This window comes from Diadema antillarum, unplaced genomic scaffold (assembly GCF_040938485.1).
Source record: "Diadema antillarum isolate AM-2024a unplaced genomic scaffold, OU_Dant_1.0 scf00000009, whole genome shotgun sequence".
NCBI lineage: Eukaryota > Metazoa > Echinodermata > Echinoidea > Diadematoida > Diadematidae > Diadema > Diadema antillarum.
Window position 1 is genome coordinate 424,373 of NW_027270898.1, and position 16,554 is coordinate 440,926.

The 16,554-nt window shown below is 37.2% G+C and overlaps 1 protein-coding gene across 1 annotated transcript; it reads right to left on the bottom strand.

Annotated features, from left to right (window-relative positions):
- Positions 1 to 3,705: 3,705 nt before the first annotated feature.
- On the bottom strand, positions 3,706 to 8,901 carry LOC139719535 (trace amine-associated receptor 9-like). Its single transcript, XM_071630952.1, has 3 exons — positions 8,207 to 8,901; positions 4,088 to 4,263; positions 3,706 to 3,830 (listed from the first exon to the last, which is right to left on the bottom strand). Exons 1-3 carry the CDS (start codon positions 8,899 to 8,901, stop codon positions 3,706 to 3,708), a joined length of 996 nt encoding a protein of 331 aa, XP_071487053.1.
- Between the last annotated feature and the right edge of the window lie 7,653 nt (positions 8,902 to 16,554).

Consider the following 16,554-nt stretch of genomic DNA (forward strand, 5'->3'; position numbering starts at 1 on the left):
TTTCGAATAGTGGCCATTTGTTAAATTCATTCATTACTGACTCAACTCTACTAAATGAATGAATGAATGAATGAATGAATGAATAGATAGATAGATAAATGAATAATCAAATGAGTAGATAAATCATGACTCACAACCACACTTTAATGAAATAATAAATGAAGTGAATGATTTAATGAACAGATTCAAATGCACAGTGTCAAAAGCCAACACACACATTAAATATTCAGATGCTAAATTAGTTTCTGTATGCCTGACGTTAGTGTGTCTTGGTATATCTCACATCTTTACATGATCCAGTTCAAATCCCAAAAGAATGTAATACTTTTATTTAGATGGGTTCTCGTCTTTCCTCCACCATATAGATGAGAGCAATGCTCATCCTGTTTGCAGATGAAACGATCAAGCACCTTTTTTTTTTACTATGAACTTACATACACTGACCACAGTAATTAACTTCGAATTATTCAAAGTCTCAACGTGGTCTAAGTGTAATGAATTGTAAGTAGATTATGTTCTTTTTAGAAATAACCACACATCAATAGAACACATAACTATACACGCAGATGGTAAACAATTGGATCAAAAGTTTTGTGCTAATTTTCAGGGGTTATCCATAGATTTCCACTGAACATGGCCCAATCATATACACAGGGTTCATTCAACAACATCGAGAAATATCGGGATCCTCTGGAAAGTTATAGAGAGTCTTTCTAAAAACACCCATCATCTGTTAATGCATTCATATTGCCTAATATTACTTACTGTAATATTGTACTCGGAAACTGTGGTATTAGCAAAATGAGTTCTATATTGTCATTACAAATACATGAGATAGAAATAATCACCGGTTCTCATTACTTAGTACACCCTGAATGCTTCTTTGCTTCATGACTTAGAGTCTCCGATACGCATGCATGGCAAACCGCAATATTCATGTATATGACTACACTAAAAGTCAGCTCCCTACGATGTTCAAAGAGGTTGCTGCTCGTTATTCCGAAGGTTCGATATTCCGAAGGTTCGTTATTCCGAAGGTTCGTTAATCCGAAACACACAAATTCCATACACCTAGAGGTTCGTTAATCCGAAAATGAAAAAGGGTTCGTTAATCCGAACATTTGTGGCGTTATTCCGAAGGTTCATTATTCCGAAGATTTTGTTAATCCGAAAAAGAAATTCGGACAAACGAACCTTCGGAATAACGGATCTTCGGAATAACGAGCTGTAACCGTTCAGAGATACTTTTATTCTAAACTGTAACATTCATTCATATCCTGCCCGTCATGCAAATACTATCATTTAGAAAAATCCTAAACGTATCATTTCTCAAAAAAAAAAATCTTTCAGAAACCATAGACTTGATGTCTGAAACTCATTGTCTGACGATCTTAGACTAATTCTTCCCTCCATCTTTGTAAATCATCTCACAAAATTATCTTTCACGAAATGCATCACTCGAACTGGACATTTTGCTCACCGAAACATTTCGTACCATAAGTAATGATTATCAGTGTACTGTAAATCATCGTGTCTTTTTAATAAAATTCTTAGGTAAATTTATTTATTGGTTTGTTTATTTGTTGTTTGTTTGATGTAAATAGTTCCAAACGTATAAACTGTATGCTGTCGCTTCTCTTCTCTCAACTTCTTCATAAACAGTTATCCCCTTCTTTGCGTTTGTGCAGCTACTATGCCTTAAAAAAAACTGGTAGTATAGATCCATTATTTTAAGTAGACAATACAGGAGCATGAACATATCTAAAGTAAATTCTACACATTGTTTCCTGCTACGCAAGCTGAAGGTTTAAAAGCGAAAAAACTTCCTAACACTATAAAGCCCGGGGGTTCATAAAGCTACACGTAAAGTTACAAACAACTTACGAGCGACTGGTGATCAGTTCTTGTGCTGAATTATGGAAATTCTGATAAGTATAATAGTGTATCTGTATAGCACATCAGAACTGATCACCAGTCATTCGTAAGCTGTTCGTAACTTTACGAACAGCTTTATGAAACAGGGCCCAGGGGGCACATTGTGCCCCCTACCCGATTTTCATTTCCCACTCAATCCAATTTCAACCAAATTTTGTGACTTTTCCTAAAAAATCTCTTTGCAAACATTTTTAAGATAATTTACGTATATTTGATATTGCTGGTTGCCATGGCAACCACAAACTTACAACCATGTCAGTCAGATCTTGCATCTGTTTTGTGTTCCAATTTCAATTAACAATGTTACAATGTATTAAATGGGCGTCATCTTCGGATGAAATCTGCTGAAGAAGCAAAATGTGAAGTAATTATCGTCCTGAAATGTTTTCCTTATTTTCCCCTTTGTTTTTATGTGACAAAGGCATAAAACAATAGACATAATAGAGATAATTGAAACAAAAACAGAATTATCAACAGATTGCCCCGCTATTTTGTGTCATTTTAATTCCTTCACCCAGGTTATTGCTCTAATATCATTAGTTTATCATATTTTCAATCTGCAAACTCAAAATTCCAATATCATGCAAATATGAAATGTGATAACTATGTACATGTACCGATCCCAAACATTTCATCACAACAGGTCTCATAATGTATTTCTTTATGTTTTTATGAAAAGCGCCACCATGTGGTGACCTTAAGAAATGTCAACCATAACAAATAGTAAAACTCCACTTCCTTATCATTTGTGTCTATAATAAGACATATATACTGGGAATAGAGAAATTGTGCAGAAAAATCATGTTTTCAGCAAATACCCCATGTCTTTCCTTATATTTTGGTAAATAATGCCCCCCCCCCCCCCCCTCCCACCTTGACCCTGGAAAGGGTCAAAATAGCTTGGGCTTAATAGGGTTAAACATCAACACTGTAAATTTTCGAGTATGTATTATCTGTTATTTTTCGCTGAACAAAGCCGTTCTTTCCAACGCACTTGTGGTTGATTTAAACAATTCTCCTATCGCCTTCCGGAATGCAGGATTCTGAATAGTGTAAATGACAGGATTTGCGCAAGAATTGCAGAAGGCTAAGACGATAAAAGCTGAACTTAAAGGGCTGTACAAATAGGACGTTGGCAAAACACGAAGGTTGTACAAGAGATATGCCGTCTGTGTCGGTGTCCATGAGATGAGGAAAACGACGACGACAAGAAACAGAATCTTTAGAACACTCTTCCTAGCTAACAGGTACTTAGTGGATGGATTTGAGTCATTGCAGTTCAAATCTTCTCCTATCCTCCGGCGGGATTGTTGATGGAGCACGAGTGCAGTTAGAGCCTGGGCTACAAGCATGATGACAGCCGGTATGAGAAACTGAACAAGGTAAAGCATACAGCCTGTCATAATCTGGGCAAGCTCTGAATAAAACGTCACAGTGCACATATCGCCCCTCGCACCAGCCACAGATAATAAGAATAAGTTAGCCAAGAAAGCAACCAGCCATGTCAAGGCAATAACTTTGCCAACTCTCTGCCGTGTTACAAGACGCTTGAAATGAAGAGGGTGGGCAATTGCAATGTATCTCTCTATTGGAATCAAGGCCAGAATGAAAATGGAGGCATCCACTGAAATCCACATAAATATTTCTGAGTAAACTACTTTGCAGTAAACATCCCCTAGCCATGTTCCAGGAACCCTGAGTGCCGTAGGTAAAGGGATCATGAACACTGAAGTCAAGAAGTCCGCAACTGCCAGAGCACCGATCAGTACATCAGTCGACCGGCAAGTGTGGCGCCTTTGGAATAACACCAGGATCACGATCAGATTTCCCACTATTCCCAGCATGGACATTGCTATTTGCGGAATCGTCACCCATGTCCATGTAACTGACCCCCACTTCCAAAGGGATTGGTGTACGACAGGTTCTTCCACATTTAGAGCGATAGAATTCGGTGTACCAATCGCAGCAGCCTCTGTGTAGATGTCTGTCAGATTATTAAGACTTATTTCAAAAATATTGGCATCCTTTAGGTTGAATGTCTGTGTTTGAAAAGTTTTGTCGTGGTGCGAGGTTGTCTTGGTATGTAAATAGCTCTGATCTAACCGAAGAGAAACTAGATCACTGTATAAAGTTTGCGTATGTATGGACTGACTACCGTCGGTGGCCACGATGTCTGAATGATTTCCAGAGTTGACAGCTGATACCCCCAGAGTGGTCGGGGGAGAATGTTCAGTGGTGTTGGTCGGTTGTGCTGTGACTGCAGGATGAATCGTTCCTGATATGATGAGAACGATCGTTGCCATTATCCCCATTTTTGCTTTTCTTTTCCTGAACAGAACATGATATTGTAAAAAGAAAACGAGGAGTTGATACGACTTTTGCTATATCAAAGGTTGATCAAAAAGTATTCCGAAAACAGATGATAACATGTATACATGTTATAAAGCCCTTTTTATGACCCACTGACAAATAACGAGTTTTTAATGAAATCATCAGAAAAACAAAATGGCATCTTCCGCAAAGCAAAAAGGTGGTTTCTTTTCCGGAAAAACTAATTCACAATAACTTTTTGGAGAGTTGTAAGGCCATAATAAGTACAATATATTCTTCATGTATTGATTATTGGCGAATGTGGTTACGGCCAATATCATTCTTCCACGAGAACACGTAAACCTTTCGATTCCATTCTATAGCTCTTTATGGAGCTAACATCTTGACGGCCTTTGAAAAATACTACTCTTTATCAGTCATTATAGTATGCTAAAATACGAGTCTTTTACGAGTCTTGTGATATGTCAATACTAAAAGACACAATATTGGTTATGACAAAAGATTGTCTGTACAGGACTTCATCTTCAAATTGATTTCTATAAGAGTCGATTCCCTTTTTTTTGACAACTATCTTCGTTGTCTTAAATCTGACTTTATGACTGGAAAAGACAGTTCATTAACACTTCTTTAGATACACTATCAAAGTGACAACAAAAGAGTATGTAACTTTCGCCATTGTTAATCTTCATGTTCTAAGCTACAACGATTTCGACCATTGTTTTTCTTCAATGCGAACATGTGCACCTTCCGATTTCACTCCTTTCTTAATTTCACTTTCTATTCATATACAATTTTGGATTTTTTTTGGTGATATTTCTCGTGTCAGCTGAGATGCTCTAAGCAAACTTGATTAACGACTAACAATACAACCTGGGCTTTGTTTCATAAAGCTGTTCGTAAAGTTACGCCTGACTTTACGAACGGCTAGAATATGAAGTGCTACTATGTATGCTCATTTTTTTCCTTACATTTTAACAAAGTATGACTGTATGTCAATATTTCATCTGCATTGGTGCAAAAATACACTTTCGATCAAAAATATGTGTTAACATGTAAGAATAATCATTATCTACAAAATTCAACTTTAGCTATTGAAATTAACAATGATTAGGAAACCCATGCACTTGGCCTGTCATATTTAAAGGTATTATTTACCATTGGGAGCAGTGATGAAAAAAATGTTCGAGTTATCACATTTGATGCTTAATTGTAAGTCAGTTGTATTACAAAAGTCGTAATATATAAAAATTTTGCAATAAAGTCTAAAATCTAAGGAGATATCACTAATTCTATAAATAAGCCATAACTTGATACGGTTTATTCCAGAAACCGAAACAATTTTATCATAAATATTGTTAACATTTTTTATACTTAGCAATACGTAACATTGACTATACTGATCAACTTTTTTACATTGCTTGTTTCTTCCCCTAACTCACATTTTAAAACTATTTTTAAGTACTAAAGCTTGGTTTTTGTTTCACGTGCAGAAGGTAAATAATGCCTTCAAGTCGTTCGTAAAAAAGTCGTGCGTAACTTTACGAAAAGCTTTATGAAACAGGGCCCAGGTTGTAAGACGTTCAAATACAATACATTTATGGCTGATTTGCACGATTCCTTACTTCAAGAGCATAATGAATATAAAATGTATCTTTTTTCATGAGTTTTAAAGGAGTATCAATATTCCAGACACCTATTTGAGAAATGAAATACAATGATATTACGATCCTTCTATGACGTAATACTGAAAAAAACCGCATATTGTTTCTGAGAAATTAAAGCGTAGGACAACCGTGAAATATTAATTTCCCATGCTGTTTGAAGCCAGCATTATATTGCGGGTTTGAGCAAATAAACTGTCAAACCTTACCCGAAACAGCTGAATTCCTGAGCACAGATAAGCAGCAATTTATCAGCACGTCCATCCGCACTTCGTTGAAATGGTGTATTCGAACTACATGTCTTTCTACTTAAGTAGTCGGCATCAGATTATGCGCATGGGCAGAGCACGGGACGAATTCAGCCAATGGTATCATACAGCAAACACAATTTGACATAGTTTTAGACATACACACGCACATATACACATACACGCACCACGCAGAATGATAGCACCGCACGCAAGAAGAAAATTACTCGTGCACTCTAGACTGTAAAGCTTCCGACTGAATTAACAATCATTGAAGTAGACATTACATATTTTCATCAAATTTATCTGCATGAGCATGTTTAAGCGAAGCCCGTAAAACACACACAAGAATACATCACTGGGTATATCAGGCATGCCACGTGATGATGTTGACTTTTACGTGAGTTGGATATTTGTAGGCGCCTACATGATCGTCCTATTTCTTAAAGGAGATCCAGTATTTTTTATGCTTTGTTTCTGTCTTTTCTGGAATGCGATGAATCAATACAGCATTCCATTTGAATAATTTAAAGAAACGGCGCAGTACTGACACTGCTTGTTGTCACTCCACTGAATGAAAGTTTATGATCAAAATAGTTATAAATTTTCTTCAACTGCCGATTTTGCCGCAGTTTCCTGTTTCGAATAGTAGACATTTGTTAACATTCATTCATGACTGACTCACAGTTTAAGTTAACTCTACTACATGAATGAATGAATAAAAAGATAGATAAATGAATAGATAAACAAATAAATAAATACATAAATCATGATTCAGAACCACACTTTAATGAACAGATTCAAATGCACAATGTCAAAAGCCAGCACACACATTAGAAATTAAGAGGTTGAATTAGTTTCTGTATGCTTGACATCAGTGTGTCTTTATATATCTCACATCTTTAAACATTTTAAATGATCCAGATAAAATCCAGAAAGAATGTAATACTTTTTTAGATGCGAACAGGGCTCCCTCATAATTGGGAAGTACAGTTGAGTTTACGAAACTAAAGTAAGAAGTAATGATATAAGTATCTGTTTATGATACGAGCATTGTTGTTTTGAATTGTTTTTAGCTTCCCTCTTATCTAAAGACTTCAGGGAAACAGGGAATTGCCATTTCACTAAACTATCGTCAGGAGGTGTACTGACCCGCTTCCACACATGAATTCCGATTTTGACGCAAATCAGCCCAGTATCTCGTCTGAGTCTGATTACCATATGACTTCTGACCGATTAGTCGGACTGGTGTTCTGTGATTATCGGAAGTGTTAGGTCAGTGTCAGATTCCCCTCCAATCACAATCAGCCGAACAGATGACAGATATCGGGCTGCGACCTGTCTTCGATCCTATAATTCCAATCAACGTCAGATCTTTGTTGGATTTGCTAAATATCGGGGCCCCCAAATTCCACTTCTCGGCTCAGATGAGCCTCCGATTGTCGGTGGAACTGGGCCTTTGCCGTTACTTATCATGTGTTTTTAATACAATTTCTTACGTAAAGTATATTTTTTTTTTTGGTTGCTGTTTGATGTAAAATTAATAGTTCCAAACGTATAAACGCTGTATGCTGTCGCTTCTCTTCTCTCAACTGTTTCATATACGGGTATCCTTTTCTTTGCACATGTGTAGCTACTGTGCGCTCAAAAACTTAAAAGTGGATCCATTATTTCAGTTACACAATACAGGAGCATGGAAATATCTCAAACACTATTATAAATATCTAAATTACATTGATAACTTCACACATACGTTCCTGCGATGCAAACTGAAAGTTTAAAGTCGAAAAAGTTTCTTAAACATTCACATTGAAAACTGTTGGTTCTGTATTTCCTGTTATTTTTTCGCTGAACAAAGCCGTTCGTGTGCTAGTGGTTGATTTAAACAACTCTCCTATCGCCTTGCGGAACGCAGGATTCTGAATAGTGTAAATGACTGGATTTGCGCAAGAATTGCAGAAGGCCAAGACAATAAGAGTGGAACTTAAAGGACTGTACAAATAGGATGTTGGCAAAACACGAAGGTTGTACAAGAGATATGCCGTCTGTGTTGGTGTCCATGAGATGAAAAAAACGGCAACAACAAGGAACAGAATCTTGAGAACTCTTTTCCTAGCCACGAGATACTTAGCTGACGGGTTTGATTTATGGCAGCTAGAATCTTCTCCCAGACTCCGGCGGGATTGTCGATGGAGCACCAGTGCAGTGAGAGCTTGGGCTAAAAGCATGATGAAAGCCGGTATCAGGAACTGAACGAGGAAAAGCATACAGCCTGTCACAATCTGGGCTAGCTGTGAATGAAACACCTCAGTGCACATGTCGCCCTTCGCACCAGCCACAAAGAATTCGAAAATGTTGGCCAAGAAAGCGACAAGCCATGTAACGGCAACAGCTTTGTTGACTCTCTGCCGTGTTACAAGACGCTTAAAATGAAGAGGTTGGGCAATCGCAATGTATCTCTCTATTGGAATCAAGGCCAGAATGAAGATGGAGGCATCGACTGAAATCCACCTTAACATTTCCGAGTAAACTACTTTGCAGTAGAAATCCCCCAGCCAAGTTCCAGGAACCCTGAGTGGAGTCGGCAGCGGAACCATGAACACTGACGTGAAGAAATCCGCAACGGCAAGAGCACCGATCAGTGCATCAGTCGAACGGCAAATGTTTCGCCGTTGAAATATCACCAGGATCACGATCAGGTTTCCTACTATTCCCAGAATGGACATTGCTAGTTGCGGAATTGTAACCTGTGTCCATACAACTGACTGCCACTTCCAAACTTCCTCATCATTTTGCGCGATAAATTTCGACGTACCAATCTCTGCAGTCTCTGTAATGATTTCTGTCACATTTTCCCTGTTGATTTCAGAAGAGTTATAATCCCTTTGAAGAAGTGTCGTAGTTTGAACAACTTTGTGGTGGCGCGGGGTTGCATCGATACGCAAATAGCTCTTTTTAAACTGAGGAAAAATTGGGTCATTGTCTAAAGGTTGCGTACGTGTCGTAAAATTGATGTCAAGACCCTCAGTATCTGTATGACTTTTTAAGTTGTCAAATGATGCCCAGACAGTGTTTGGGGTATATTTTTCGAAAGCTGTAGTGCTTAGCGGCTGTGCTGTGAATGAGAGATGGATCGTTCCGGATATGACGAGGAGAACGATCATCCCAGTTGTTACCGTCCTCATTCTTATTCTTCTTTTCCTGTAAAGAACATTATATCCCAAAATGAAAACGATGTGTTGATTCGACTAAGGATATGCCAAAGGGTCATTAAACAGTAATACAAAATCAATTATTAACATGTAAAAACGCCTAAAAATCTTTCCTGTTATTAACCTTTCTTATCGAAATCAATATAAATTGTAAAACTGTTATCGCAAGAGTAGCAAGCAGATATTATTTCATACTCGAGACAATTCAAAACGCCAATGAGATCAAGACAATCCGAGAAGTCTTTAGAGATTTGTCCACATTTTTTATTCTCATGTCTTTGAATTACGGAATTTTGCTACCAAGTAGCATGGAGCAAACGTAAAAACCATTATCATAGACATAATAGACAACTGATTCATTGATTATTAAAGTGAATATTGAATTGACTATTGAATCATTCAATAACAGTTGATGAGCTGACTCGCATGGGTTTGGATCTCTAGCTTTCCTCTTTTTTTCAGTACTGTCGGAGCTAACAATAACTTGACGGGATTTAAAGAACGCTTTTTCAGCCATTTTGACAAAATTAGTCCGATATTGTTGATGTCAAAGACACAAAACTGGTTATGACTATACATTCTCTGTAGGGGATATCCTTTATAAAGTCATTGACTTCGTTGAGCCCTTTTTATGACTTAATTCCCCTAACACAATGGGACAAATATTACTCTATTATTCCTTTGCACACACTTTAAAATTTAAATGCAAATATGAATTGTTCACTTTTCATCACCATTCTAGATTGCTCAAGTCACAAAGATTATGACCAGTGTTATTCCTCCATGACAAAGATTAAATTACAGATTTCATTCCTTTGCTAATTTGACATCCGATATGTACGAAATTCTGGATTGCTTTATTTGCGCTTTTCACTGAATTTAGCCTATATGTAAAAATCTACCTTGGTTACAGAAAATACACTTAGAACTCAATTATTGAGTATTCAATTAAAGCTGATTCGCAGACTTCCTTATTCATCAAAAGAATTGTGAGTGCAATATTTTATTCTCTGGATACTAAAATTATCACAATTTGCACATGCCTATAAGAAACGACACAGAGTGAGAATACGGTCTTAAAATGATGGTATGATTTTGGTTGCGATGGGGAATCAGGTTTCCAACTTTCTTGTGAGATGATAAGAAACCTCTTATGAAATATGACAAAGAGCATGTATCTTTAAGAGAGAGATTCAAAGTTTATTTGACGAAAATTGGTTTTGAAATGTCTGAGATATCCAAAACAAAGGGATCCTAATAAAAGGAGGGACCCACCTTTAATTAGAATAGCCTTCATACTATACTTTTGAATATCTCGGCCATCATTTTATACCAATTTTCATCAAATAAACCTCGAATTTCTCTTAGAATTGTATGCATTGTAACATTTCATAAGTGGTTTCTCAGTATCTCACACAAAGTCAAAACCTCAGTCCTCATCTCAACCAACACTAAGCAATCCTTTTAATATGATCTTTTAGTGACAAAATTCACGTTATATGCGAGAAATTAAAAAGAGGGCAAACTGACGTAATTAAATTCATTTCCGTTGAGAGTCAGTAGGCCTTCTCTTTTGCAGGCTAGATCAAATCAACAAGAAAACCTTACCCGAAGCAGCTGAACCCCTGAGCACAGATTTATAGGTATATCAGCAGTTCACGTTATAGGTTGTACATCCGCATCTCGTTGAAATGATGTATTCCGACTGTGTGTCTTTAGGCTTAAATAGTCGTCGTCATGTAACGCGCATGAGCAGAGTTTGGGTTGAATTCAGCCAATGATATCATACACCAGACATAATCAGACATAGTGCACTTAAACTTACACACAGACAGACAGACAGACAGACAGACACACACACACACACACACACACACACACACACACACACATACACACACACACACACACACCAGACCACTGAAGCTAAATATCACTGCATGCAAGGACACAGTCACAATAGAATGTGTACAATGGACTAGAAACCGTCTATTAACGATCTCGTGATTTCATCTCATTACAAAATTGATCTGAATGATAATCCAATAATCAAAGGCAGTCAAACACAAAAATGCATCACACATCAAGCATAGCATGTAATGATGTTGACTTTTAGATGAATTGGATATTTGAGTATGATTATCGGGTGTTGCTGTTGTTGTTTTGGTTTGTTTGTTTGTTGTTGTTGGGGTTTTTTTTCTTACGGAGATCCGATTTAGTGATACTCTACTTTGTCTTATTTGAAAAGCCGTGGATAAATAAGGCACCGAATATGAGGAATCTTAAGTAACATCGCTTTACTGACACTTTGCATCTTTTACCTCCAATGATGGTAAATCTTTAACAATAATTACAGATGTGCTGATTCCAGAAAATCAAATAGTCATATGGCATGTGAAACACACACACACACACACACACACACACACACACACACACACATACACACATACACGAAGGCAGATTTTGTTTTAGACCCTCCCTCTCTTGAAGCATTATGTCCTAAATCTTTGTCTTTATGATACCTTGTTGACACTTTTCAGTTGTATTTCATGCCAATGTCCAGTTTGGGGTTTTATATATTTCTTTTATATTTATCCATGGCAAAGCATTACACAGGCTAACAAGATAGATTTCTTGAAATGCCGGGCAGGTGATATTTGAATATTTTGAATAGGTTTCCTTATTTCCAATGGACTCTTTGTTGACTCGTGATTTAAAAGGTAGGAAAATGCATTTAAATTGTTGATTAACATCTAGGTGTATGCTTGACTTCAGATTGGCTTGACATAGCTCTCATTCCACATAATTATCCACAAAAAAAGGGTAATGAACATTTATTTATGTGTGGAAATGCACCCAGACTTTTATTTCATTAGTGTAATATGTATTTTTAAAAATGCAGTTTCTGACTCAGAAAATTCATAATTCTAGTTAGCACCAACCAAAGAAATATACAACACCAAATATAATACTAAAACAGTCATGTAAAGATGATATGCATTTTTCACAAATTAAAAATATCTTTTTAGCTATTTCCCTTCTTTTATCTAAATCGAACAATAGCAGACTGTGTATCGCTTTGCTGAAAGGTAAAGTTGCAACTCCTATGTAACAAAGAAACATGAATTACGTTACACTTGATGACAAATTTCAAACCTGCAAACCTATCCACATCCAGCAAAACACACACACACACGCACACACACACACACACACACACACGTTCATCCACTGTGCACTTAAATTGCTAATTGTTAACTAGGTCAATTACTAAGTTGGCAGATCAAAGAAAATCTTCGTTTGGGTGTTTCTGTGTTTGCTTGCATTATTAATCCATATCTTACAATTTCACATGAAAATTCTAAACACATCAACAAACTGAAATGGGCGAACTGTCGGATACAATAGGGATTTCATATGTGCGAAATATGAGAAATGTAGGGCGAGGAATTCCTTGTTAGTGGCAGATGCCCAAAATCTTAAACGAAGTGACGTCATAATACATAAAATATGCAGTTGTAAATAAAAATAAAAGATTATGAAGTCATTTAGTGCAAAATTTGAACAAAAAATACACTGAATTTGAACAATACTGAAAAATTACATAATCCCTTCAATTCGTGATTGGCGGAAACTGAACATCTAGTCCTTTATGCTCATATAACAATAGAGTTTACGCCTATAGCAATTAAGTTTGTTGGCAGATCGAAGAAAAACTCCGTTTAATTGTTTCTTTGTTTGCATGTATATTATTGATCAACATTCAACAATTCATATGTAAATGCTCAATGCATCAATAAATTGAGATGCCAAATTTGTCGAATACAATAACAAAGGGATTTGATATTTGTGAAATATGAGAAATGTACGGCGAAGTATTCCTTTTACAGATTGAAAAAGAAGATGCCCAGAAACTATAAGCAAAGTGACTTCCTGCGTGAAATTTGCAGTTGTAAATGATGAAAAAATAATAATAATAATGAAGGAAGAAAGAGCATAAAACTTTGAAAATTGTACAACAGTGAAGATTTAGATGATCCCTTCAATTCATGATTATGGTACATTGCAAAAGTATTTTTTTTTTTCATTTTCACTGTTCTGCTATAACGAATCAAAACAGCAAGGTCCCGAAGACCGAAGCTACAACGGGTGTCATCTGATACAAGTCAAGATATTTGATGTTTTAGAGGAGGAAAAAATGGCATTCAAAACTTTTGTAAAATGTATTCTCTGTATGGCTCTTTTCTGTACACGTTACAGGAACCTCACACTTATTTAACAACAGTTTCGCCATGCTATAACCTATATGTTAGCAAAAAGTATTGAATACATCAAATGCAAAATGTGATTGGGAAATGGCCAGGACACATACATTTTCATGTAATTTACATAGAATATCAATTCTGACTTAAATCTAATGAAGAGATCAAAAAAATGTATGAATTCAATACACTGTACATTCAATTCCAAACCGTCTCCAAATAATTTACAATGTAAATATTTATTGCATTTAGTTGTGTTTAGTCACGTTTACTGATAATTTCTGATCTACAAACACACTTTCTAGAGATTCTTGCGATGCAACATGACCGTTAAAGTCGGGAAAATGTATCAGACATCCACATTGTAAATTGTTGAGCCAGTGCTACCTGTTACTTTTTCGCTGAACAAGGCCGTTCTTTCCGATGAGCCAGTGGTTGATTTGAACAATTCTCCTATCGCCGTGCGGAATGCAGGATTCTGAATCGTGTAGATGACAGGATTTGCGCAAGAATTGCAAAAGGCTAGGACATTTAGAACAGAATATAGAGGGCTGTTTAAATATGACTTCGGCAGAAAACGAAGGTTGTATAAGAGATACCCAGTTTGCGTTGGTGTCCACGATATGAAGAAAACAATGACAACAAGAAAGAGAATCTTGAGAACTCTTTTCCTGGCCACAAGGTACTTAGCTGAAATGTTTGAGTTATTGCAATTTGAATCTTCTCCTAACCTCCGGCGGGACTGTCGATGGAGCACAAGTGCGGTGAGACCTTGGGCTGCAACCATAATGAAAGCCGGTATGAGAAACTGAACGAGGAAAAGCATATAACCCGTGATATTCTGGGCAAGCTCTGAGGGAAAATTCTCAACGCACTTGTCGTCCTTCGCACCAGCCACAAAGAATTCGAAAATATTGGCCAAGAAAGCGACCAGCCACGTCACAGCAACAACTCGGCCAACTCTCTCCCGTGTAATCAGTCGCTTAAAATGAAGAGGGTGTGCAATCGCAATGTATCTCTCAATTGGAATCAATGTCAGAATAAATATGGAGGCATCCACTGAAACCCACATTAACACAGCCGAATGAATTATCTTGCAGTAAATATCCGCTAACCATGTTTCGGGAACCCGGAGTGGCTTAGGAAGCGGGACCATGAACACTGACGTTAAGAAATCCGCAACAGCCAGAGCACCGATTAGTGCATCAGTCGACCGGCAATTTTTGCGCCTTTGGAATAACACCAGTATCACGGTCAGGTTTCCCACTATTCCCAGCACAGACATTGCTAGTTGCGGAATTGTCACCCATGTCCATGTAACTGACTGCCACTTCCAAAGCGGATGGGGAACGGCACGTCCTTCCTCAATTTGCGCTATAAAATTCTGCGTATGAATCTCTACAGCTTCTGTATAGACTTCACTAAGAATAAAGGATTCACTGTTGATTTCAAGAATATTAAAACCCTTTTGAGGATATGTCTTCATCTCAGCACTGTTGTCGTATGGGGTTGTTTCAATATGTAAATACGTCTTATAGAAATGACTGTCTAAAGCTTGCGTATTAGTGGTCAAATCGTCGTCTTCGACCTCAATGTCTGGTTGACTTTTAAAGTTGACAACCGATTTCCCAACAGTATTTGGGGTTGAATGCTCGATAGCTGTAGTGTTGACTGGCTGTGCAGTGACTCTAAGATGGATCATTCCAGATATGAAGAGGAGAATGAATGCTGGAGTCATTATCATCAGATTTGTTCTTCCTTTCCTGTAAAGAACATAACATTGTAAAATCAATAAAAAGGGTCGATTCATTTGTTGTGGTGTCAGAGGATCATTCTGTGTTCGCTTTAACTTTGAAAACATGGTCATATTGTAGAACAGACAAAGGTCCATCAAATCTATTAGGCGTTTTCACATCAGCCCGATGTTTCGAAATAGCGCGCTATTTTCTGACTTGGAAAATTAACCCGATCACGAAATAGCGCTCTATTTGACAATGTGAATACAAATTAGCGCGCTAATCGAGTCCAACTCGGGAAATTTCCGAAATAGCAGGATAATTAATGCGAACTAGCGCGCTATTTGATAATGTTCGAGCTGATGTGAATAGGAAATGAAATAGCGCGCTAATCTGCGATCGCGAAAAATATCTCGAGCTTTTGATTTTTATCGGGCTGATGTGAAAACGCCTAATGAGCCCAACAGGTCGTCTCATTCACAATGGTAACGGACAATGACAATTACACCGTCCGCCCCACATTCCACACATTGTGAACGTTGCTGGTTCTATGGTAAGCCGAATTCTCGCTGGTTTCGGTATCTCTCAGAGTGCAAAATGATCACATTTTGAAAATTGCAAGGGTCGACAAAAATGGTCTTAAAATCATAACGCATTAACCAAAATTAAAGAACTTGGTGTCATTCTGTTGGAAAAAATTGCCTTTCCAATAGTATGCAAAATAATGACATATTTGCAACAATATTGCTGAAATGAAAGATCTTAGATGTTCCGTTCTTTGTGGGCAACCCTGTATAGTTGATTTTAACTGTAAGTCTATGGCAGCCTGTGTGGTAAGGGAATTTAAAATCGATTTTATCTTTGGATAAAACGGGGCCCAGGAATATTGAATTTGTATACTTTTCACAATCACGATATGGAGTACCCCTCTTTTTCTCCAAGTGCCCCTCTTCTACTTTTCTTCTGCCATTGTCTGCGTTTCTCTGTCTTTTTCTCTCCCCTTCTATCATAATGCTTTGATATTTTCTTTCAAGAAAGATTCTTCATTTGATATCAAACATTCAAAATGCAATATTTTGAATGTTTTTGTACCGGGATGAATAAGTCAGGTCTATATCTATCACTGTACATCCCAGTCAACCTTCGAATAGCTAGTGACAATTCAC

Coding starts and splice junctions, on each gene's coding strand:
- LOC139719535 (XM_071630952.1), bottom strand. CDS start 8,901: ATGTCCATTCTGGGAATAGTAGGAAACCTGATCGTGATCCTGGTGATA. Junction 4,264..8,206: donor ACACAGACGGCATATCTCTT/GTACAACCTTCG, acceptor TGTTCTGTTCAG/GAAAAGAAAAGCAAAAATGG. Junction 3,831..4,087: donor CATCGTGGCCACCGACGGTA/GTCAGTCCATAC, acceptor TCCCTTTGGAAG/TGGGGGTCAGTTACATGGAC.